Below are 26,230 nucleotides of genomic sequence, written 5' to 3' on the forward strand. Positions count from 1 at the left end.
GCTTTTATTTTTGCCTATGTGGTATGAGTGCTCAGGCAGATGTGCAACGGGGTGGATAAAAAAAGACTGTCAACAATATCAATTCATCTGCTGGCTTTGACCTGATGGGAACGAGGCCATGGCTGGTTGCGCCTTCCTTATCAGTTCATCTATGTTTACAGGGCCAACCCAGAACTGCTGCCTAAATTTTTTTTTCTCTCTTTTTGCCTTTTGCCGCTATGCCTCTGAGTTTCAGGTGGGCTTTTTGTTCCCTTTTCAGGCAGAATGCAGGCTGTGGGCTGAGGAACAATACTGCGTTCAGAAAGCAGGGAGGAAACTGCACGTAGCAATCCGCTCTTCATTATGTAAGGGAACTCCCTGTCACCTCTGTTTCCCAACCTCCATACCTTTCTCTGGGCAAAAGGAACATCCATTCAGAGGGTAAATTTGCCCAGAAATCTGTTTGTTTGTTTTTCTTTTGGTGGGAATTTTCCTAACCATTAATCATAAACTTGTTTTTGTGTGCAGATGTGCAGATGAATATAAAAAGAAAGGGAATCTGATAATATAAGCAAACATAATACACTACAAAGTAATTCATCATGACTGGATGTATTATATGTAAATAAATAAACAAATAATTGCAATTTAAGTTACAATTTACCTTTTAGAATTGAGCACATTTAGCAAGTTTAACAAGATTCTGCAAGCAAAATTTAGTTATGTTATTAAAGCTGAATTTTGTGTATTAATGCAGTTTTAGTCTATTTTTCAACAGATAAAATGTCTGCATTAAGAAAATCACCAGTAATTGTACCAGCTCAGTTTGTTAAGACAGCACACATGTTTAACCCTTAACTCCTACTGTGTCACCTGCAGCACAAAATGCGTTGTCAGTTATTATTGTAGTACATAAAGGGTTAACACTCCCTATCCAGTTGAATTAACCTTAGTAAGGACAGCTCCATGCTCACTGAAGAGGAGTCCAAGGTTAATGCGCACGTGTTTAGTAACTTTAGATCTTGCAGCACATTCTGTTTAATTTCACTGCACGGACACTCTCACAAGAAAAGCATATTAACCAGGTGAGTGGCTCTTTTAAATGTATAAAAAGAAAAAAAAAGGGAAAAAAGCTGTATTATCAAACAAAAGGCAGGTATTAGTTGTTCATACAAAGTTTATAGCTGCTGTTGTGAACTTTGATCATTTGGTGACACAGGAGGCATTGTAAAAGAACCACATATTTCTGCAAGAAATACATTAGGAAGAAGTATTAAATCAAAAATATTACAATATTTCCATCAAAGAAATCGAAAGACAGTTCATGATGTCAAATAATCAAATCTCTTAATACAAGCTCATTATATTGAGTGTAAAGTTAAACTGACATCAAAGTATCTTTACTCTGTCTTATATATTGAAAGTGAACTGAGCCATATCTGAGCAAAAGTAATAGATTCAATTACTTGCTGCAAATAGAAAATGTAATTCTTTTAATGTTAAAACTGAAACTGATTTAGTTTTTACAGACCAGATAGGCTACTTATAGATCTGATGTCTGAAAAAAATCATTATTGTAATAATAATTATTCTTGGTAAAGACTTGGACGTAAGGTCGGTATTTTCCCATAAAAATATTGAATTATTGAGACTCTAATTTAATAGAGAGAGAGAAAAAAATTCACGTCTTGCACTTTGTACGTTATTGTAAGACATGTTCTAATGAAATGCCCAAATAAAGTTAGAGAAACGCTACCTAATTGAAATTTAGTTTCCTTATGGTTGACATTCATCATTTTGGATAAAAGAGAGAGCTTAGAGCCCAGTGAAACCTTGCATTTTTGCTGAGAATGTGTTGCCTTCAATGCAATCTTTAGCGTCTTGACTCGGACAGAGAGCGGAACGTTTTAATGTAGTTCCTGAGTCCACACGGAATATTTTGATCGTCGCGCCAGAGGGCTGTGAAGTATACAAAGGTGCACCCCGTTGTCTTCTTACCTGTAACGTAAGGTGTCTGATAATGTTAAACTTATTTTTTATTGTAAAATTGCGTATTTATTAAAGCTGGTATTGTGTTTGTCTATAAGGGGAGCAATTTAAAGTCCTTTTAGCGAACAGACTTTTAGACTTAACGTTTGAAACTTAACGTTTTACTTTGTCATTGCCTACTAATTAACACAGTTAGCTTGTTTATGACACTTCATTATACCGTAATGTGAGCGTATCATTTAGCAAACTTTAAATCCTGGGCAGAACTTACATTTATCTATGTGTTCAGACTGAAAGGGCTTGTGTTTGACTAGTGACTAACACACTCCTTAGTGATTAAGTGTTAATCCAATTATCTAAGCTAACAGACCAGCCACATCAGCTTAGTACCGTGTAAACAGTAGACAGCGGATAAATTACACTTTCATTGGACACTGTCTGTCTGTGTTTGATATCGTGTTTCCTCAAGTAACATGAGCTCAAAAACCGAAGATAGAGGTACTGTTTAGTTTCGGTTATGGTCATAGAGCACGTAACTTTTAGAGGAAGGAGTCTGTTAGTGACGTCCAAGGTAATAATGGCTCCAGTCAGATCATGTGTGAAAAGGGCCTCTCTCCCTTTTTTTTATGTCACTGCAAGTGTTTTTCACACAATGTTTTTATTGTTTTGTGTTAACTTTTATGTAATTAACTCATACTTAATCTGGAACTTATTTTCAGTTAAAATCAAACTCAGTATGAACAGATGGTTGAACAAAAGAGGATGTAATGAGTCAGTAACAAAACTCTGTTGTACTCTAATCTATTCTGCAGGCCTGCAGGATGGCTCAGGCAGACAGCAAGGTGCTGGTTCTGGGAGCTTTAGCTGGAGTGGCTGGCATCAGCTTGGCCGTGGTGTGTTACCATGGTTTCAAGTCCAAGCGAAGAAGCTCATGTCCAGGGTTACACCTTAACCGCACTAATCAGCAGGGATCTGGCTTCATGTTGGTGGATGGCCCTGGTGTGCCGAACGGTCAGGCTGAGGTGTTGGAGCGTCTTGAGGCTCTGCTCCAGTGTGTGTCAGAGCTGAAGGATGAGATGAAGGCATTGAAGAATGCTTTGCCAATGCTGCAGGACCAGGTCAGGGAGGAGCTGAGAGAACGTCGAGGCAGTCCTTTACACAGGACCACACCAACACGAAGGAAAAGGCCCGCGGCCACCATCGCCAGAGCTGACGGTCGGAGCTCAGAGGAAGCTGAAAGCGAGGGAGGGTGAGTAATTTTAAAATTGGCGGATTAAGTGTTTTCTTTATTCACTGATAAAACATTTCTCAAAAAATGTGTGAAGACACAGGTCACTCTTCATGCAGCTTGACCCGTAACTCTTGAGTTGCCTGGGCTAAACATGGGTCTGGGTGAGTTTTGTTTAGGTTTACAGAAAATATTTTGGAATAGGAAGTGGGTAAAAAAGCAGCTGATTTAACCCAATGAGGCTTCATGTTACAAGTTTAAAATAAGCATTTCTGCAAGAAAAACATTATGGGCAAAAAAATCTCATATTACTATTAGAAAGAAGAACTATTGCAGTCCAGCACCTGTTTGATGACTGTAATACCATGTATACACAACATCCATAATGCCATCACAGTGAATCCACACTCCACCAGTGGTCAGCGCTTTACAATTAAGTGTATTTCAATTCAGACCAATTTCACAAGAAGCTGCCATTATCTGCACATTTTACTGTTTTTTGAGATGCCAAAAAAGCCAAGTAGCCTGTCAAAAGCAGCTCCTCATTTTTCAGACTCTCTTGAAGAATTTATGCATTCCTGCTATAACTATTCAGGTCACAAAGTGTCCACACTTGACTCTATACTGAGGTTTTCTTTAATTCCATGGACCACAAAACACTGTTGAAACTAAGACAAAAACAAGCTAAAATATTCTTTCAATATCTAGGCTCACAAAATAAACACAAGCAGCACACTTTTCTATTAGAAACAGTCACAGTAGAACATTACTCAATGGTGTACAAAAGAAAATTACACTACAAACAGGTGAAAAAAGAACAGTACAAATCAATGGCAATGTATATACATTGAGCCGAACTGCGCTAAATGCTGTGAGCTACACTTGCTTTTTACAAAACGTCGATTTTATAACATAGTGTAATTGGGGAAAGTCCCCTGTTCATATTATTTAAAAAAAAACTGTGCAGTAACTTTGGCTTTTTTTTTCTCTTAAAAAAACGTAAACATTCACAAATGGTGTCAACTTAGTAGTGCATCATTTTTCTCAGTTCCGCATTGAATATTTAAGGAAATGGCTAGCAAGAGTAAGACTGTGGATAATATTTTATTCTTTTTAATTGTTTTATGTTATTATTTTCATGCATTTTTTTGCTTTTATTTGATCTATAATCAGATATACAGCACTTTGTTCAGCTGTGGCTGGTGTCGAAGCTATATATATTAATTAATGATGAATTTGATGAAGTGGTGTAAAATAACGACAAATAGTACTTGGTAAAGTTATGGATTCTCTAGCATTGCTGAAGAGCCAACAAGAATGATTTCCTACTTGAGCCTGAGGCTGATTCAGAATCCTGAGAAAACCACTGACAAGTCTGACAATATAGATGGTGCATTAGACAGAGAAAAAAAGTGGTGTTTTTTTTTCTTAAACACTAAACACTGTGATTAACAGATCTCAGTTCGGCTCAAGAGCACACATCTGATTATCTGTTGCCACGTTTGTTTTGATGCTAAATTTCAACTCCTTTTTTTCACAAAATGAATCCAGTTTTTTTTGTTTTCATTTCTCTGCAATTTCAGTAGATGATCCAAGTTCTACAAATTCCAGCATCCACTGAAGAGGTATTTCCCAAATAAAGGTTGAACAATTAGTTGGAGGCAGTTGCATCATAGGCAGCCTAGTTGTAATGTTACAGTTTTAGGGGTAGGGTTACTTTATTTTCTTACCTACGTCATGGAATTGGAGTTTTTGACCTATAAATATCTCAAATAGACAATCAATGAAAACAGCTTAAACGTGCAACTCCACCATTTTTTCTTTAATGATTTTATTTGTACTTATTTATTACTTTGCTTTTTTATGTTTAGTATTTTGGGTGTGAATAATATGTGTATAGGGTCTGTGCAATATGCATCAGGGGTGGGAGCATGTGTATAAAATGTGTATAAGATTAGACACTTCTTAACTGTATGACACCGCATTGTTGTTGTGTTATGAAGGCATTAAAGAACACAGCATCGAGCCCAAGACAAATTTATGCCTATGGTGTCAACATAGTATATCGTAATAAGACACAGTTTTGGGGCTTTTAACATGTTTTAAGCAACTACTGTGTACCACATCCAACACGTTTCATCTAATCATTGAATTTGCTTTACTTGGAAAGTAAAGCCAAATCTTAACCCTCAAAAAGTACTAGATGAAATATCTTCCACTGTCTCAGGCTAATTTCTGAGTAGAACATTAATTGTATGCCGTAGCACTCTTTCATCCCAGCCAGAAGTTTGACTTTGATCACGGTAAGATAAAAATTAAAAGTGCTTCAAACTAATGATTCCTTTACCCCAAGCATGGATAGTATAAATAAAATTAGTTTTACGATCAACCATAGGGCTGTTCAAATTTAGTTAGATTTTTTTATATTAAAGTGTAACTTATAAAACCATTTTACATTTTGCTACCAGTTCAGAGTTTGTCTTCCAAATTTGTGATCTTGTTATGGGAGATTAATAATGTAGAATCAGTGTCATCATTACACTCTTTGTCCAGCAGACTACACTGTTTACAATACTTGCTATGAACAGCTGAGTCTGTTTGGTCTGTAATAGTTGTAAGATAGCTGTGAATTTGCTGTGCATTGGTTTATATATCTTCTATTTTTTCCAGTTTATCACTACTATCTTGTTGCCACAGATTCTTGTGATTTGTCTATACAAGTAATTCAGAAAGACAAGCACACACAATATAAAAAAAACCCAAACAAACAAAAAAACACCTTTTCTATCATCTGAACAGGTGGTGAATTATATATATATATATATATATATATATAAAACACTATTTAAGGTTATTTCCACACAAACTCATATATTAATCAGCATGCTATTCTTTTTCTTCCTGTTTTACCTGTTAAACTTGCTGGCTGGTTTAATCCACCACATCATAGTTGGACATTATGCCTGAAGTGCTGCAGAGCTGCAGTCATCCACCTACATCCCCACCTAAGCACCTCGAACTCACGCCAGCCTGAGAAACATTAAACTACAGACATATTTCTTTTGAATGAACCATTTAAAGTCTCATTTAAAAAAAATGTTAATGATTAATCCAATGTCTTCATGGTTTCAGCAGTCAGGCAACATTAAAGCATTTTGTGGACATGACGGGTTTTATCCTTCGTAGCTAAACTCAAGATTTTATCAATCCTGGGCAACAAATTTGAGACCAGATGTGTTTTAACATGGAGATCACTGCTAGGTCTATGTTATTATTGTGTCATTTGATACTTAACCTGGAGTGATCTCATTTTTGCAGGAAGTAAAACATAAAGTCCCTAAAAGCTGTAAAACAAAGTGTCAGTAGCTGCTTTGGAGCAGCTGCTTTGTAGCGGCTACCGACAGAAAGTATGTCTAATGAACATCAGTGCACATTGGTTATTTATTCGTCAGCAACATGTTTGTATGTTTTAAGAATCGCATATCATTCATTGATTGTTAGATTTGTTTTTTGTTGTTGTTGTTATTTTTTTTAGATTAAACAACATTTCCTGATATACAGTTAATTGCAAACATGCAAACATGGGGGATGTCTGTGCCTTTATGTGCAATGAACATTTGACCTGGTTATTTCATATTTAACGTGAAACTTTGTCGGTGGTAGCTCGGAGTTGTGCACACGGCAATGTCGGTGTCTCTAAATGCCAAATGTGATGTATTTATTTTTGTACTTTCTCACCACCTCAATCAGCTGTTTATTAAGTGTAACAGGGAGACTAGTTTTTGTTTACTGTTTAAAAAGATCCTGGAGGAAACCCTGGCATTGCTTTAACATACCAGACACATAATCAGCCTGTTGTTCCATGAGCTTGTGTAGATGAAAAACTTGCCTTTCCAGATTAAATGTTTATTCTTGGTCTTGGATTTTGTGAAATAAATTTCCAAATAAATGCATCTTTTGGTCCACTGCGACTTATAGTCTGGAAAATACAGTCATCACTTTAGGGAATTTGTGCAAAAATACTTTTTTTTATGTTCGTCAAACTCTGCTATCTTTAGGTTTTTATATATATATATATATATATATATATATATATATATATATATATATATATATACATATATATATATATATATATATATATATGCAGCTAAAGAAATAGAAAAAATGTCTTTGCAACAGACTGCAAAGTGCTTAAATATGCACCTAAAAATGAATTATTTGTTAAGTTGTCTGTTATTCGTCAATTTGTTCATCTCTTAGTTGGTTTGTTTTTAGTTTATTGTTGAATAATTAATAGGTTAGGTTTAGGGGGTTACAAACAAAAAGATGTAGTTGTTTGAACATGGTCAGATACAAGTGCTGGACTGAAAGTGAGTGATGAAAACAACCAATGGGTGCAAAAAAACTTTGAACAACCTTTAAAAGTCTGGATAGCTTTTTTTTAAGACTCAAAAAAAGATTGGATGAAACTCTGACTCCCTGGAAGCAAACTCCGAAGAAATCACACAAATACAATACATTTTATAGTTATGTAAAGCACTTGAAATGATTCACAGGCAAACGAGCCTAAATCTAAACCTGAATGTTTTATTACTTAAATACTAGGACTTACTAACTGATGTCAGAATTGTTTATACAATTTTCCTGCAGTAAATGTTCCCTGACCTGTTTCATGCCAGGAGTTGCACAACACCTGTGTAAAGAGTCAAATAGTTTCAAGTCATGTATATTTCTTGGCAGAGGTAGTGAGACAGTTTGTAGATGGTTAATAACACATATGAGCTCTCTTTCATGATGAATAAACTCTTCAGGTCAGCCTGCCTCTACTTATGTTACCATCACCATATGAAGGAGTAATGTAACACTGCCCTCTAGAAGATATGGTTCACGGGTTTTGAGTGACATTTGTCAGCCTCATCAAATGCTCCTAATTACAGTTCAGATTATTATGCTCTAAAAGAAATCACACCATGCACACACCTCACATAATTAAAGAGCCTTTCCCGCCGCTCTGTTATTTGTATGAGCAGTGGGTGTGGGGGGTTAGTTGAAATGGTGCAATGAAGAAATGTGTTCCTCCAGAGGTGCCAATTAACATCCCTAATCCTCACATACTTTTAAAGGGCTTTTCATGTCTGCTCAGCTGGCTTGGAAGTGTTTTGGACGCAACATGTCAACACAATATCCCTACGGGAGCCGAGATACTAAGCGTTAGGTTAAAGTCAGGTTCAGAGATTGTTGAAATCCAAAGCTACGAGATTAGCTAGATTAGGTAGAGAATGCAAGTTTGCAAACAAACCACTTCAACATTGGTCAAAACGCTGCATGTATTCAATTCTAGACGCATGCAACCTCTAATGTTAGAGAAAAAACACACAACAGTGGGCATTGTGCAGGTATGAACAGCATCAGCAAGCTCTGCAGCAGAACATGATGGACGTCTATTATTAATAGAGAAAAGCATGATCACCTCTGGGGCTAATTACTTTTGCTGTCTTAATGATTTCAAAAATTTGCTTCAGGATATTTGGAAGCTGCATAATTGCATTTGCAGCAATAATAGAAATATTCAAATGATTATTTTTTCATCAGTCAACTTTGCCCTGTATGTTTACAGAGATATTTCAAGTGTGACCAAAACTGGCCAGACAGTCTAGCTTTGGTGTGATAACTCATTTTATTTCTTCAGAGATGTCTGCAAACAACAGAACACATAGTGTGACATAATGTCAAAAAGATTGAGTAGTGTAGTGTTGATCATAACAGGGCCCACGACTGAAAGAACCAGCTCCATTGATTCCTAATGCGTTACAGAGACTTCCTCAGTTCTACCTTTCTGCTAGTAATAAGACCCATCAATCACGCCGTCTGTGTTCCAAGCTGTCAGAGGCTTCATCTAAGCATGTCTTGTAGGAACTTGTAATTCCTTGAACAGTTCCCACTGCGTTTACTCAGATCACATCCCTATAGCTGAAGGATATTACAACTTCTTTTTTTCATTTTCCAAAAAAAGCATTTCTGACATTGGATAGTTGTTGATTTAAGCAGATTTAAGCAGAGTTTTTCTAAGTGAGGGGCATGCCTGATCAACACACAATGTTTAGAAAGAGAAAAAGGAGCTCATTGTCTGGTTTGTGATTAAAAGCTTTAGGCAAACTTCCCTGTGACGTCATGAAGGTTTTGTTCCACACCTGTTGGTACCCAACACAATTACATCTATATCCTCAGATTCATTTTTGAATGAAAAGCTCTTAGCCAAACAAACATATTTATTCAGTCGAATTTTAGGAGTCTTATGTATACTGTGAATACAGATTTGACACGTTCGGCTGTCTGATGTGTCTTCAGTCTCCTTGGCCGGCGTCTGACCCGTGTCTGTCGAGTTTGACCACCCACATCTCCCATTCAGTTTCTCTTCTTTGATGGCCCAGACTTTTCTATTATTTCAAAACCTTTAATAATAATAATAACTCCCCTGTTCTTCTACACGGTTAACCTATTTTTGGCAAAAGTATATTTCTCAGATGTTGAATGAGCAATAAATGTTAGTTAATTTTTTCAGGTGACTCCAGTTCTTCTTTAGCTGCACTGCTCTTCCTTAGCTCAATGGCAAGCGAGGCTATAACATAGAACAAACATTGAAAAAAATAAAAAAATTAAACAGTACAATAGCTCCATTGTCAACCATTAATTTCAGCTCAGTTCCTCTGCATTGATTTTGAGTGAGTGGAGGAGCTTCCTACGTGACATTTCCATTCAGTCCCAGCTCAAGTCATTCGTTCAGCTGCCCCAGATTGGAAAAACATGTACTGCAGTTGGGAGCAATGAAGTAACGTAACAACCAGCCATGACAGCCACCACAGAGTAATTCTTTTACCACATATAGGTTCTATAAATCTTGTGCTTTGCTGGTTCTGTCTTCTAAATAGCAGGTTGTAGGTGCTGTGCTCTGATGCATTCAATAGAAAATTGGAAATTCTAACTTCATCCCTATCTGTACAGGCCTCCAAAAGGTCTAGTCATGATTTAAACATGCAAATACTAGCAGAGCATTGTTAGGTTGTTCTTTTTTAAGTTATGTAAAATTGGTATTTCACATTATTCACATTAATGTCAGTACCCAAGCGTTATTCACTTTTACTCTGTTTTCTTTTCTTTAGCTTTTTTGGTGTTTTCTGTTCCTTTTTGTTTGTTTAGATGTTTAGACTGAATATAAAATAAACTATCTTAAAATTCTATATACCAAGACACCATAAAGAAATAACTTAGGTCTTAGGTCATCTCATCTGTTTACATGAGCCTAATTACATTTTTGGCAAACTGACAAGCAAAATTCTTTTCTAAACAAACGAGTACCACCCCCAGTTTCCATACTAGCTATTTTAGGAGCGCAGTTTTACCACGTCATAAAAGATGTGCTATTTATAGTTTTGCAGTAGAGATGAAACTAGCACGACAGCATCAACACAAACAATGAATTACTACCTTCATTATTAACTTGCAATGCAATCCTGAGTTTGAGAAATGAAAGACAGGTTATTTGTCATCCACATTTGTTCCGGACATAGCGAGAAAGCCAGCAATGCTGTCAGCTAGGTGATTCAGCAGCATGGAAAGTGGGAGTTAACACTTTTCCCTGTTGAGCCTTCAGATGGATAAAGGATGAATAAGGGGAGTCTCTCCAGTCAGTCAGGCATTGTTGAAAGGCGGGCTTTCATCGGTGCTGTCACCAGACACAGGACAAACGGGACTGCATGTCTCGAGGCCCAAAGAGGTTGGGATAGTAACTGGGGTTTGTTTTGTACAGGGTAACCATGGTGGTTGCCATTTCTAAACTCTATTGAGAGATATTCCCCTTGCCCCTTGGGGTCTCTAGACTAAATAGCTGATCTCCTTCTTGTACTAAGCCTGTTGAAAATTAAAGTACAAGGTTTTCAGTCCTCAACTTTACAGAAAATGTAACAAAATGTCTTTAACAAATTGGAAAAAAGGAAACGTTCTGTATTAAACTATTTTGGTATTGATGGAGGCCAAAGGTTTTGACTGCGCCACAATACTTGACACTGTGAGAATTTCTTCACAGTATGAAGGACATCTTCAATTATTCTAAGGAAATAAACAACCTCATTTTACTGTCATGAAAACATGATTATATTGCACTGCTGCCAATAGATTGCCCAAGATGTTAGACAGTAGAGCTTTAAAGGATATTTAAAACCCATTTTCCACAAACTGATTCAATGTTTTGAGGTCTTAATGACAGTGCAGCAGCTCATTTTCTTCCAATAATTTAAAGCACTGTTCAAGCAAAAACTTAAAAATCAGAAACCATAGCATTTTCTCGTAAGCTTAATAGTTACTTGAGACAACCAAATTTATATTCTCAAGCACAGAAAATCCTATTTTTCACTTAATGTATTAGTTGGACAAGTATTCCTGTACATTTATTACATGAAATATTAGAAGGCAATGGTTTGTTAAAACTTTGCTTTTAAAGTGAGAACCCTTGTTTATTTTCATTGTATATTACCATAAAATAAATATATATGGGGTTTAAACTTTAAAGATTAGCTATTTAATGATAGCATCATTTTAATACCCAACAACTGAATGATTCAATCGGTATAAAAAATAATGATTAGCAGCGTAGTGCAAGCCTCCTGTTTGTTGTTGCTGCAAAGTCAGACATGCTTGATGAATCAGCTATCAGAGCTAACAAATGTTGTGATTATGACTTTAAGTTGTACAAAGTTACAGACTCAGCTGTCAAACACTAACCAAAAGTGTTTAACTAGCTTATGTTTTCCCCCGATCTGGAGTTTGGTTGCACTGAAAAACTTCATTACTGTTCATGTGTGACTCACAGCAGGACTTGCTGCTATGTTATAAGCTCAGTCTGTGTTGAAACTACTGTTCATTCATTTTTCACTTGCAACAATAATAATGATTCACGCACAAGCATATAGACATTATATAAACACACAGTGATACAATTAGATTCTTAGCTTGTCTTGTCTTTCATCTCAAGTGATTCATGAGCCGTGGAATGGCGTGACAGGAATGCGCTGATCACTCACTACTGCACTGCCTGTTTCTCCAGCTCCATTTGTAAATAAACTGCAGGGAGGGATGGGAAGTGGACAGCTGAATGAATGAAAGGACTGGAGGATGAATGAATCTGGGAAGACTGGTAATGTGACAGTTTTGCTAAAGTGCCTGCTGCATTTTGTTGCAAGGTAAAAAAAAAAAAAAGTATTTATTTGCCAATGAATGATTTGAACCTTGCTGCAGGTTTTTGGATTTATAAATTGTCAGGTTGTAAAATGATGGTATGAAATCAAAATAAAGGAAGGATAGAGCAAAGTTTAGTTTCTTATAGAGTCACAGTGTTTTTTTTTCCTGCTAAGCTACTAAAAATGAATAAATCATAAACCAATGAATCAGCTGGGTAATGTTATCCTCCATTTGTTAATCTTGAAATATCTGTGTTAAACAAACTTGGATTTATGTGGGATGATTTTTAAATGAAAATATAGAACTGTTAATATGATTCAGTCTTGCTTTTACAAGCAGAATGAGAGAAAAGAAACAGAAGTGTTTCAGCCTTTGAAATATGTGAAACAAAATGGTAATTTTTTTTCATTTAAATGGAACAAGTAGTTTACATTAAATTTAAATTGGAGAATAAAGATAATATGCAGCATATATAATTCTATATTCGCTGAAGTGAAGTTTTTGTCCTCCCACCTGCTGAAGTGTCCTTGTCCTTGTGGTGATAGATGAAGAACTTAGTATAGCCTAAAAAGGGTCTTATAATGTGTGTGGGATAGAGAAAATGTGGCATGTGTAAAAGCATGTAGAGTGGTAAAATACCACTAAATAAGTGCTATATCAGTACTGTCCATTTACCGTACATACTTATTGTCCACGTCTTTACAGAAATAGCTTTGGCTTCATTTATTTAACCCCAAGTCCGACCATACAAGCTAAGAGAAATTACAAAAAAGACCTTCATCTCATATGAAACGTAAGAGTTCATGGCAGTACTATTAGAAAAGATCAGATTGGCTGGTTTGGAAGAGAAATGACTCACCTGGCAGCAGAGCTTAGGTCTGCAAACTGCACCTGAACAAGACCTCTGGAACAACGTCCTTTGGACAGATGAGGCCACAGTGGCCTCACATCAACAGTGGCGGATTTAAGCTTATTTTGCAGCCACAGGACTTGGACACCTTGCAGCTAAAGTGTTCTACAGTCAAAAATGAACCCATCTGTCTTCGGCCCCCTGTCATTACCTTTTACACTTCAATAATACACAGCACAATAAACCATATAGTCAAATTACATTTGTTTATTTTTCTTTGCATTTTGTTAAAAGGCCAAGTAAAGACGTATGTTTAAAGAAATTAGAATTTTTTGCCCATTAATTTTTGGGTCGGGCTTTAATAGATTTACTATAAAAACATAAAAATGTATCCAAACAAACAGAAAAGATTTCCTTCATCTCAGAGCCATTTCTGTTATTGACTTTGTCAATCACAGCGCTTTATTTTTTCTTGACTGAAGAAAATCTTTGCAGCACAGATGTCCTATTTTTCATGTAATCACAGCGCTTGGGGTTGATTATATGTGTGCTAGAAGGTGGAGTTAGCGAGCAGCCCTCAGCACAAGGTACCTGTTGGGCCCACAGTGTTAAAGTCTATAGCCCGCTCTGACACATCCCTTTTGAACCATGGCTCACGGCTCCAAATATTCCCATAACTGCCAGTGACGCAAATGCAGCTGCTGCCAACACTTAATTGAAGCTTTTAATAATTTTACCTGTGTCTGTTTCTTTTGATTTTCACCTGTAACTTTAATGCAGCTACATTTCTGCCCTTGCCTCTCAAGTGTTAGTGTTGGGTGTCAGCACATTTTTACAGTGGTTGAAAAGGCACCATAAAACATGAAACGCGAGTGTTGCTGTTGCATGCCTCACCCTGTTAAACAAGTCCCCCTGTGTTCCTGGAAACTCTTCAGGTGTCTGAGGTCACCAGCATAAATTTATAAACAATTAAGTGGCCTACTTATGTAAACATACCTGATGCCATTTATGTGTAAACAAGTTGTGAAGACTGATCCTTTTTAATCAGCACCTGGCAGAATGTGGCACATAAAAATGTCCTTTATGACAAGATTGCTTTTGACTTTGATTGCTCTAAAACTCCTCTGCTGAAGTGTGCTCATTAGGTTTTATTAAAGAAAGCACAAAACAGTTGTTGTAATTCAGTACAAACTCCCAGCATTTAGGCTGCTTATTGATGCACAGCTACCTGATGCAGGTTAACATTAACCTCTGCTTTCTGATTCACATCAGAAAGTAATTTTTAAGTGTGCATGTTGACAGAAGACGGAGGCTGCAACTTTGCTTTTAATAACTGTATATTTTTTTACAGGTATATGACTGCACTGACAGACTCAGATGATGAGAAGCAAAGCAGTGGAGAACAGAGTGATGAAGAGCAGCCTGTAGATAAATTATCCGTCTTCCTTGAGAGAATTGACTGTTTGCATCAGGGCTGTGAGTCTGACAAAAAGCAAAGTCTCAACATCCTTCTGGAGCAACGAGAGGAGGTGTGTATGCATTCAGTTCATGGATGTTTGTGTCCTTGCAGTTCAATACGGAGTCTTGTGTCATAATACTTTGCTGTGTTTCTCTAGTTTGGACAGAGTTCAGAATTTCTTTGGCGGCTAACTCGAGCTTACTGTGACATTCATGACATCAGCTCCACTCTAGAGGAGAAGAAGACCCATGCAGAAGCCGGTAATATAAAAAAATCTTGTTTAATGCCACATTTGCCAAGAACTTCACTATGTAAAACACAACTGATACACTGACCACATAGAAAATTAAATAGAAAACATAAATTTATCATCATCATCATATCATAAATCTCTGAAATTCCTTCATCCAGTTTATTGAAGTTGTTGTTTTTCTACAATAAATTGACAAGAATTCAGTTTTTTGAAGGACAAGCTTTAAACAAAGTTTTAAATTTTAAGGTGTTTTAGTGTATGATGGACTCAGGAAAGGAAAACGCAAGATAAAATTTAAAGCCTTGTTTGTCTATTTATCCTTTATACTAGCTTAACTGTAATACATACTAACCTGACAAGAATAGCATAATGGTGATGCTAAATAGACCCTCAAGAAAACTTCCTTGTCTGCTAACTGTTGGATCTAGCTTAAAAACAAATTTAAAAAGCCCGAACTGCAATAAAAATTATGACTCAGCCTGATTGTGCCATTAAGTCCAGTGCCCTCAACTAAATATAAAAACAAGGTACAAAACTAAACTGTATGCCTCACATTTGCAGGGTTTTCATTTACCTTCATAGCAAATTAGAAGAACTCTTTAGAAAAGTTGCAAAACACTAAAAGTGAATGTGTGTGGTTGTAATACAGTATAAGAAGTAGTTGTCCTAAATAGGTAGCAAATCTCAAGAAGGAATAACAAAATACTATGGTGGATGTTTGTAAGAGGAAAATAAAGAGTTCTCTTTCTCTTTCTATTGTCTAGGAAGATGGTAGTCAGTCATGCGAGTTCATTATTTACCAGCTCAGACAGGAAACAGCTGGTGAGTCATGTCATTTAGATCTTGTGCAGGTTAGACATAATTAGCAGAAGTTTTTTCATGCCCTGTAAAAAAGGATTAGGTGAACACTATATCAAGAGACGAGCCAAACTGCATCCAAGCTTGTCCTTTTATTCACATGTAGCACAGAGAAAAGGGTAGTGCTGGAGGCAGTGAAGAGATAATTAACATTTTTCTAGATAGTTACATTTAATTGCTAAAATGTAATAAAACTCTTTAAGAGTAAAAAAAATAAATAAATGAATAAATAGATAAAAAAACCTGAAAAACTGTGTTACTCAGTCCAGGTCCTCAGGACCCACTGCACTGCATATTTTATTTAGGTGTGTTCCTACTCCAACACACCTGATTGAGATTCATGAACTTCCTCATTAAGTTCATGTTAATGAAACATTTATTCCATTCAGGTGTGTTAAAGAAGGGTTAACTCTAAAACATGCAAGGCAGTGGGTCCTGAGGACCTGGATTGAGAAACACTGATTTATAGCACTTGTACAACAGTTAAATAAAAGATAATCATTTCAGCGACTACCCTCCACAGTTTGGACAACCATATTTTTGTGATGAGAAGATGTTCAGTCTTTAGGTACATAATAACTGACCTCATGTACTATTAAATAATACCCACGTGCCACGGCTAACGTTATCACTGTTGAGATTAAGTGTGAATACAATGTGAGAAGCTCAGCATAACCATGACCATGTGTCTGAATGACAGAATCCTGTCACTTAAACAGACTGATGAGCTGTCTCTGCTGATGACAGAACACTTTTCCCTGTGACCTCCTTTGTCAGTCACTGAAATGTTTACCGTAGACCACACTGCTTTTTTGTCTCTGAACGGAGGCTGTAATGTGATGCTTGTGAGGTTCAGACTGGATTGACCTGCTTCTTTGTACCATAATCCTTCCTCGTCAGTACGCCTTTAATCAAAGCTGACCAGGTTTTCCTGCAAAGACACCTGTGTCAAAGTATTTGACTGTGTTAGAGACGTGGATATTTAAAGAAGAGGGCATCATATTTAACATTCATTCAGATATTAATAGCAGAAGGAATGAAACACTTTCCATTGAGTAATGAAGGATTTAAAACTGAATTCTTCTGGATTGTATTTAAGGTGGCTTATGTTTTTATTGCTTTAGTGCAGTACTTGGTGATGTTTTTGAAATACATGCAAGCTTTCGTGTTTTAACACACGCCTTGATGCACTAATCTTCATGCTGTTCTTCTGTCACGTGAACACGGATGGCCAGGGTGCAGACCTAGCTCTGGTTTTGTGTTACATTAAAGGAATCCTTATCTCACTCTGTTTCTTTCCTCTTAGGGAAAAATGTTGGTGAGGAGGCAGTGAGCTTGAATCCTACATGTGCTGAAAGTCACCAGTGGTGGGTTTTACCTCTTCTTTCCATTACCTTATTTTATTTGATAAGCAAGTAATTATTTAAAAGTTGGTTAAAGTTCGAGTAGTGTTTCTGACTGCAGCTTCAAAAGCAAATCAATCAAGAATGCATTCAGCACAAGGTCTGATGGCATGCGACGTATTGTCACTAAACCTTCATAATGTGAACATATCATATAGCTGAGGTTAAATCCAGTTAGACTTTATGAGTAAATGTGAGGAGACAGGTTGAAAGCATAAAAACAGGTACTTTCTCCAGATGATTGGGTGTGGTGGGGGCTAAACTTTTGAGTGATGTCTTCTTATAACGAAGCAGCTGTTCCTCTGCCTTTGAATGACTGTGATGAGGTTAAACTCCAAGTTTGACAAATGCAGCAGGTCTAAATAAAGGGGAATCTGTCTGAGAACTCATAAACATAGATGGCAAAATGACTTAAATGTTCAATTTTGCTACTTAATTCTTGAGACCTAACCAAATAACACTTAAATTTAAATAGACAGGATATCACTACAGGTAATGCAGGCATGCATATTTGTGAGATAACAGGAGTTTACCTTCCAAACACCCCCTCATCCACTTGATGTAAACACAGGCAAGGTTAACTTGGCTTACATAGACTGACAGTTACACTGGAAAGACTTGTGTGATTAATGGACTGCTGTAATTACAGTTGCTGTTCTTGTATGTTGGTGGTTACTTCACAGCACAAGCTGTGCACACGAGGATATACAAGTGGTAAATGTTGCGCAAAGGCATTTACTTGCGTGCCATGTGCTTCTTTGATTTTTGTAAACAAAGAAAACCTACAACCTCAAATCCAAAACAACTGGGACACTTTGTAAAATGTAAATAAAATCAGAATGCAGTGATTTGCAAACCCAATATTTATTCAGATTTTACTATTTTGTGAAATCTTCACTCATTTCGAATGTGATGGCGGCAAAACTAAAAGAAAAAGTTTGAATTTACTCGTTCACGTTTACCACTATATGATGACCACTTTTTTTAAACAACAATCTGTAAACATATGAGAACTTAGGAGGCCAGTTTGGACCTTTGGGGTACAAACATTTTCTTATGTTTTGTCTGATATAGGATTCTGTCTGCGCAACAGTCCACTTTTATGAGACACAGAGTGTCTTTTCCAAAAGGTGTACTAAAAAGCCATGGAACCCCTGCCCTACGCCTTGTTGAAACCATGCTTAATTTTATGCTTTCAAAAGTGAGATTCTCACCATAATGAATGTATTCTGGCTGAGTACTGTCCTTCCATAAAGCCAAAGTTAAATTAACAACATATAGCCCTACTTTTCCTCCCTAAAATACGGACAATGTATGAACATTAATTACAATGGCTCTTATTGTTCAAAGCCTCTGGGACCCTCTGTGCTCTTTGGGGAGCTCTTTTGGGTCTCGGACTGCAGGTTGGGTAACCCTAACCCTAAAATGCTTGTTTATACTAGGTTTGTTACTGACCTTTTGCTAGTTTACCTAATTAGTTGCCTAACGTGTTCCTTCAAATAGAGGAACAAAAGCTGCTAATGGACTAGTTTTGCCCATGTATTTGCTGTATGACTAAGGCTATATAAATAAAATCACTTTTGCTATTAATTAGCAGTCTAGAGTGGGCCTGATGGCAAGAATTCCATGTGTATTTATGCAGGCTCCAGTACATTCCTCGTTTGACACACCTCTCATGTCAAAACTTGACTGCTAATCATGCACATAATCCTTTGTTAGAACACAGAAATAAAGACTAAAAATACATGACCAATAAAATGATATAGAGCTCTTTGTATTTATTTGAGTTTAGTTTTTCTTTAACATTGGTATATTGAGTTAAAATGACTTCCAAGTGACCAGTATGGGAAAGTCTGAGAAAGATACTACCAAATTTAACACGCCTGCTCCCCATTAACACCTGAGAACTTGTAACACTAACAAGTCACATGACACCGGGGAGGTAAATGGCTAATTGGACCCAATTTGGATATTTTCACTTGGGGGTACACTCACTTTTGTTGCCAGCCGTTTAGACATTAAAGGTTGTGTGTTGCGTTATTTTGAGGGGAAAGTAGATTTACTCTATTAAACAAGCTGTACACAGACTACTTAACATTGTGTCAAAGTGTCATTTCTGCAGTGTTGTCCCATGAAAAGATAAAATTAAATATTTGTAGAAATGTGAGGGGTGTACTCACTTTTGTGAGATACTGTATATAGCATATATATATATATATATATATATATATATATATATATATATATATATATATATATATATATATATGTGTGTGTGTGAGTGTGTGTGTTTTTTTATTAACTGTATTTCTCACAATGAATCACATTCCCTTCCCTGCCTACTTGCATATGAGGTTTGCTCATGAGAAACAGGCTAATTATTTATTATTGAATAATTAGCGTTTGTTTATGCACATACCGCAGCACTCATAAAAAGCTGTGTTTGTTTAGTTAATTAAGTGCAACAGCTTTAAAAAAGATTAATGCTTAATCCTGTATCCACTAATGGAATTTCTAATAATCTTAAACCAATCGCAAATGCTGCGTTGGATGGACAGGATATAGTTGTTAAACTTTTTGAGGTAGGAGGCGAAGGGGACTGGGGTTGGTGCCAGCTAGTGTTGCAAGGAAGTTTATGTCTAAGATAGCTGTTTACTTAGAGTACAGATGCCGTGAGAAAAACTTGTCACCTGTTTTCATGAATGCCAGGTCATCAGTTTGACAAATGTTGTTTAAACAAACCTGAGCAAACCTGTTTCGGTGTATGTTAGCATAATGTGCTTGTGAATACACAGTGTATTTATGAAAAGTGCCTTTTCTCTGACTTTGTACCACTTCAAGGGCCAAATAATCTAGAACAAATATGCCTCAATGTGTCGACTAAGTCAGGGTTCTTTTTAGATGTTGTATGTTTATAAGTCTGGGGTTAAGAGTGCGATTTTTTTGCTGTCATCTGTTTGGACAGCAGCATTGGAACCAAGATATCAAAGAAACAAACTTCTAATAAAGGCTGGTTCTATGCTGGGGATTCCTTCGGAGCCTCTAGAGATGGATGATGCAGAAGTAGCTAAACATAATAAACACTGCACATCCTCAGCGTGGATAAATACGTAAAAGCAATGATATGTTCAGTTAGAGGCTTCTTCAGCTCTGCTTCAACAAAGAATAAAAGAGAACATTCCTGCCCAAAGCCGTAGCAATGACAGCTTGCCATGATGGATTATTTTTTTCATACTGATTTTATTTATATTGCAAACGCATAATTTCCTTTATGGATCAATGAAGTGCAGTTCAATTCAACAAAATGTAACAGAGAAGTGCAGGTTCATTGTGACTTAATCTGGTGGACAAATAACATTTTCTTTTCTCATTTGTCATCATCCTTTTTATTGGCATAAGCTGTGAAAGTGAATGAACAGGTAATCTGAAAATGAAGTGCCTTCACTCATGGGCTGCATGTTTAACATCTCTTTATACTTAATTGCAGAAGCACAGGCCATTGCTGGTACTGCAGACATACAGTTGTTCTAGGAGAATGTGTTTTTGCACATACTGCGGATCAGTATTTACAGCAAGAGGTGTTCTGAGAATTCAATATTAATAAAGGTTTGTGTGTGTAAAAAACATGCAAACTCGATAGCACACGCAAAAACATGTTGCAGTTGATTTACTGTTAAATGGACAAAATAATGCACACAATCCATTTAGCATGTTTGCGCTTCATGAATATGCAATACAGGCATTTCTGCCAGCAAGTGCAAAATATTAGGAGGAGCAGATGCAAACAGATCAAGAGAGCACATGCAATGTGATTTTCCGAACATGAAACTGATTGCACTGGCTAATTTTGCATTCATATTTAGCATGTCCGAAAGGCAGGTATTAACTGTCACAACTTTATGCAAAATTGGCTGCGGTTATTGTTGCAAGGAGGGGGCTAGACACCTCAGAGACAATAGAGAGATCACATGTTTTCTGATGGTGTTAATATTTTTGGAATGCCAGAGGCAAAGTTTATTGAAACATGTGGCTGTGTTGAATTGGTGGTGCACAGGATGGGCTGTTGCTGCCGCGCTCTGGGTCTGCTGACACTAGAGCCCTCCCCACCGCCTGTACCCCATCTTCCATCCCTCTCTTAAGGGCTTCAGTCACAATCATCAGTCCAGATACACTGACCAGCCGCCAAGTGTGTGCTGCAATGCTCCCCTATTAGCGCACACAACACTTACCTCATGTATAATGAAAGCTGCTGCAGGAGACACATTTATTTGCTCAATATTTCTTGGGCTGACAGTTTTATTTCTTCGATTAAAACTATTGTTTTGTCACATACCTTGCTTTGCAATCAGCTCTAGTGTGTCATACCTGATCCAGTCATCTGCTCCTCACAGTGTGAGCTTCACCACTTGCTAGATATTGGTCAGAGCCATCTCCTGTGCCAGCCCCAATTTGTCTTATTTGCTGAGGTTTTATTATAAGAAGTTTGATTTGGAACTTTGTCTTCTGTCTTATCACCTCCTCTCAACCTTATCTGGTGTTCTTTTTCTTTGCTGTAGCTCAGCAATATTTTTATTTGCCTCGTCCACTAACATCTGTATGTCCATCAGGTCAAATTTTATTTTGAGTTTTTGACTATCCTGTTATGCTTCTAAACTCTCTGCGGCGAAATCATAACACACACTAAATCCTAATTTGATACTGCTGTTTGCACCTATTATCAATTGTGCCAACATTCTTAGCTGATCACCGGCAAATCATAAACAAACAACTCGTGCAATCTATTTGTGGTTACAGGCAATTTTGCGCTCTTTATCAGGGATCTTAGTTAATCAGCCCTATGAGTTCAGTCCAAGTATAAGTCTGTGGAGTCACAACAAACTACTGTGAACAAGCTACAATTAATTAATTAATTTAAAAAATCAATATATTGCAGAAATGTTTTATGAATGCTGCAAAATGCTATCAATCACATCCTATAAATGTCCTATGTGTTTTTGTTTTTTTTTTAAATACATGTCCCCCCGCACATATTTAGTGATTGATTTTGTAGGATATATGCAGCAAAGTTTATATTAGAAGCATTATAAACTTTCATGGCTGAAGCTTTGTCTTCATTTTATTTACCAAATACATTAATACCTATAAATACATTTCCTCAGAGTCCTTTGTACTTCTAGAGGTGTTGATTGACATGGATGTAAACGGTAGCTCTACTGGTTGACGACAGCAGTAGGAGGCAGTATTTGTAGTTCAAAGAGCACCACTGACATAAATACTACAAGTGTGGTCCATTTTTAGGTTTTTTGTGCGTGCCGGAGTCAGCACCTCCCTTCTCAGTTTTCATTCTTTCAAAGCACTTCTGTTGTGTCTACCTTATCACTGTCGTTGACCTCTGTTGTCAGCCACTTCATAAAAGATAATGCCTGACATGGTGTCCATTATTGGGAATTAATGTACAACAAAAGAAGTTGATATGTGGACCACAAGTGGGGTGTAGTGTTAGATGTGCTTTTGTTGGAATAAACATGTGTGAGTATAAGAATACATTAGGTTTCATGGGAGGATTTCATGGTAGTGAGCGTAAAGCCTGTTTGTATAAACTCAGTACGCTGACAGTCTGGGGGATGTGATTACATTCTTGTAGCAACAGGGGCAAAATAAAAAATTCTTGTAGCACCAGCTTTGTTTATAGCTGTGTTTAATGATTCGGATGTGTGAATTCAGCCTGTGTAAATCCCTGACTATAAGGCCTCATTGATGGTGCAAAAGCCATGGATTCAGCCAGGAGACTGTGGCAGTGCCAGTTAAAGGAGGGGAGGCTAGGGAGTTGCTTTAATTTTAAACAGGTACCTCGTCACTCGTGGCAGTGCTACACTGTTCTCAGTAGCAGTGGAAAGCCTCTGTGTGTGTGTGTGTGAAAGAGCAGACCACACTCTGCTCTCTCTTTCCTGTAGGAACACTTGAGCCTCAGCCACAAATTCCATCCTGTATACAAAGAAAATAGTATCATCTCACTTTGTCATGGGTTGCGTGTCAGCAAGCTTCACATACTTCCACACATTGTCACACAATTTCGTCACGAATCTGTTGATTTCTTCCTTCTGCTTCTGTATAGGTCTTAGCTTGGAGGCCTGCTTGGTACCCTCTTCTTCGAATGAAGCCTCTATGTTTGGATTTGAAGGCTGAAATCAATCTCAGTTCCTTCTAAACACCTGACACTTTGGGCACTTTGGACACTTTTGTTTTTGCCCAGTAGAGTAGGGGATTTCATTGAGCTGTAATAAAATTGTCTAAAATTGTGCAATAAAGTGGTCTAACCTCCCTTCCCCTGTCATGTTTTGCTGCTGCTCACCTTCCCCTCCCTTTTGATATTTCCTCTTTCTTTTCTTAGAGTCAAATAGAGATTGTATTTCAACTCTGAGTTAAAAGGAAAAGATAAACAAGAGCAAGTAGGCCCCTGAGGGTAGACACACCTCTATACACCTTCACATCCCATCTCCTCTTGCTTCTCTCTGCCCCCACCTGTGCGTCTCCAGTAGAAGCCTGGTACTGTTTCACCCGGTAACAAAAGATATGTTGCATAACACCAAAAACAGCCCATGCTCTACATTCTGCAGGGTACGGATAGGTCACTTTTAGGTGTGGACATTTATATTTATAAACTGACTCACAGATTTGCAATGATGACAAACTTTGACATATATCCGCTACTTCCTTTCAGTCCAGGTTTTGAGATGATACACTGATGTGATCGTGAGTTCTTCCAGCTCTGTAGCTCCTTGGCTTGCATACTTCTTGGTAAACATTACCAGAATTGCTACAGCTGGATAATACTAATGCAAGATGCAAAAATCTGGATGTTGAGCAATCTGTCCTATAGCTCTCACCTGGGCAGCACTTGATCTCGATCATGATTACTATTTATCTCTGGTATGTTGCTCTAGTTGGTCTCCTCATCTCACCGCTGCTTGGATTTATTGCATTTAATCACATCAGCAGATTACAACATGTTCCAGACAGGGGTGAATGACTAAACATTTAGCAGAAATCTTTAAGAAAAATTGCAGGTAGCTGAGTACATTTGTTAATTGTTAACCTTTTTGATTCACCAGTCAAATTCATTGAGGGGACAACAAGACAAAGACCAAATCACTAAACAAACTCTGGATTGTGCCTAAATTAGAGCATCGGCAAGGAGTACTTCCTGTGTATCAGCGTGTTAATTAGTGGTAATAATTTATTTTGGGTATTTCTGTGTATAATAGTGGCATTGTGCAGTAGTGTTGTCGAAAAAATTGTTTTTCAGATATTAATTGTTCCTAAAATTTTGTATCTAGTTAGATATTAATTAGCATGGGTATTGATACTTAAATGCCACTTTGGTATATAAAGACTGGATCTCTCTGCACAAACTAATAGAGCTTTAATGCATTTTATTGTTGATGTCTTTTCTTATATGTATTAATATATATTTTGTTGTATTGTTTGGATTGTGTTTTAGTGGTGTTCTGACTGATTAAAAAAATATCAAATAGTATCTAGTATCAAGACGTAACCCTATTGTACAGTGATTTTACAGTGGTGGGCAGTGTTTTCGTTTGTATTACCAACAGAAATGTCTTTGGATTTTTTATGTAATAGATCTGCACAAAAAAGTCCAAATTGAATGATTAATCACCATTTGCGACTATACCTGAAATAAGCTCTTTTTACTGTACTCTATCAACAGAAAGAGCAAGCCAAAGCTCACTTAGGCTTTTCTTTGCATCATGATGATCACTTTATTTGTAATAATCAGTTAAAAATGTCATAAAATCAAGATCTTATAAAATATATCTCATTTGTGCCAACCACTTTCTGGTCAGTGCCCCTGTCTGAAACCCCCATCAAAACTTTTCTAGACTCACCCCTGCATAGCTGAAGTATAAATCCTTTCTACCATCTGTCAGCTACTTTGTTAATGAAGGGTCCAGCTTCGATTTCACCACATTCATGGTCCATAAATGATTGGACCTGTGTCTTCAACATTGCACATGCCTTTGCTTCCTTTTGCTGTTTTACTCTCACTAGATATCTGAACCTGATCTGTCTTCATAGATGTGCATATCTGTCTGATGACTAGTAGATTTTATAGCTGTTTCACTAGCAAACCCCATTAATACTGAAAAGTTCTATGAAATAAAGGCAAACAACTTAAATAGGCTGTTATCAGCATTCTTATTTTTCATTCTTCAGCTTCACGTGATAGTGACATGGATCTGATTGACATGAAACTGATAAATGTTGCCTACCTTTGCTTGCATAATACTTTTGGATAAATATGTGCTGGTGTGAACCATGGACTGCTAATTTCCTCCTTCTCAGTTGAATGATAAACAAACACAATAAAAGATGCGGCACTAGCGACAGAAAAGCCGATCAGCTGATCACTGACAGAAGGGGGGGGGCTGCCATGCTGCATTGGGAAGACACGGAGACGACCAGAACAGTGACGTTTGTGCAGAACTATGAGAAAAGATTTTGAAAAAATGCTGGAAAAGTGCAGGTGTTAAAACCTCCTCATCCCCTAAATGATGCCCTAAAATTCATCCATAGAGTGAGCCAGCTCATCTCTAGACAGCTCCATGTATCGCCATCACAATTGATGGATGATGTGCATGCATCAAATGTGTTAAAAATTTTAACTTAATTAATTACATAAATTAGTTACCACCATTAACGCATTATTTTGACTGCCTTAGTTGGAATGGGTTCACCATCCCCAAGCATCAATCCAACTGAAAATCTGTGGCATGACTTAAAGATTGTTGTACACCAGCAGAACCCCTCCAACTTGAAGGAGCTGGAGCAGTTTGCTTTGAAAAAAATGGCCAAATATCCCAGTTGCTGGATGTGCCAAGCTCATAGAGACACCATAGGAGTCTCACAGCTTTAAATGCTATAAAAGGTGTCCCTACAAAGTACTGACTAGGAA

The 26,230-nt window shown here is 37.2% G+C and overlaps 1 protein-coding gene across 5 annotated transcripts in view; it reads left to right on the plus strand.

Annotated features, from left to right (window-relative positions):
- The first annotated feature begins 949 nt into the window (after positions 1 to 949).
- LOC121655497 (regulator of microtubule dynamics protein 2) overlaps positions 950 to 26,230 on the plus strand; it is a 37,528-nt gene continuing 12,247 nt past the window's right edge. For 2 of the 5 annotated variants that reach the window (XM_042010187.1, XM_042010189.1), the window contains exons 1-5: positions 951 to 1,064; positions 2,781 to 3,217; positions 14,635 to 14,812; positions 14,900 to 15,002; positions 17,160 to 17,220. In XM_042010187.1, the coding sequence (XP_041866121.1) occupies positions 2,790 to 3,217; positions 14,635 to 14,812; positions 14,900 to 15,002; positions 17,160 to 17,220 (770 nt within the window). In that variant the 5' untranslated portion in view covers positions 951 to 1,064; positions 2,781 to 2,789. Of the gene's footprint in view, positions 1,065 to 1,924; positions 1,990 to 2,780; positions 3,218 to 14,634; positions 14,813 to 14,899; positions 15,003 to 17,159; positions 17,221 to 26,230 lie in introns of those variants that run through there. The other 3 variants (XM_042010190.1, XM_042010191.1, XM_042010188.1) reach the window with 3 other exon arrangements.

This window comes from Melanotaenia boesemani, chromosome 16, assembly GCF_017639745.1.
Source record: "Melanotaenia boesemani isolate fMelBoe1 chromosome 16, fMelBoe1.pri, whole genome shotgun sequence".
In the NCBI taxonomy this organism is placed as follows: domain Eukaryota; kingdom Metazoa; phylum Chordata; class Actinopteri; order Atheriniformes; family Melanotaeniidae; genus Melanotaenia; species Melanotaenia boesemani.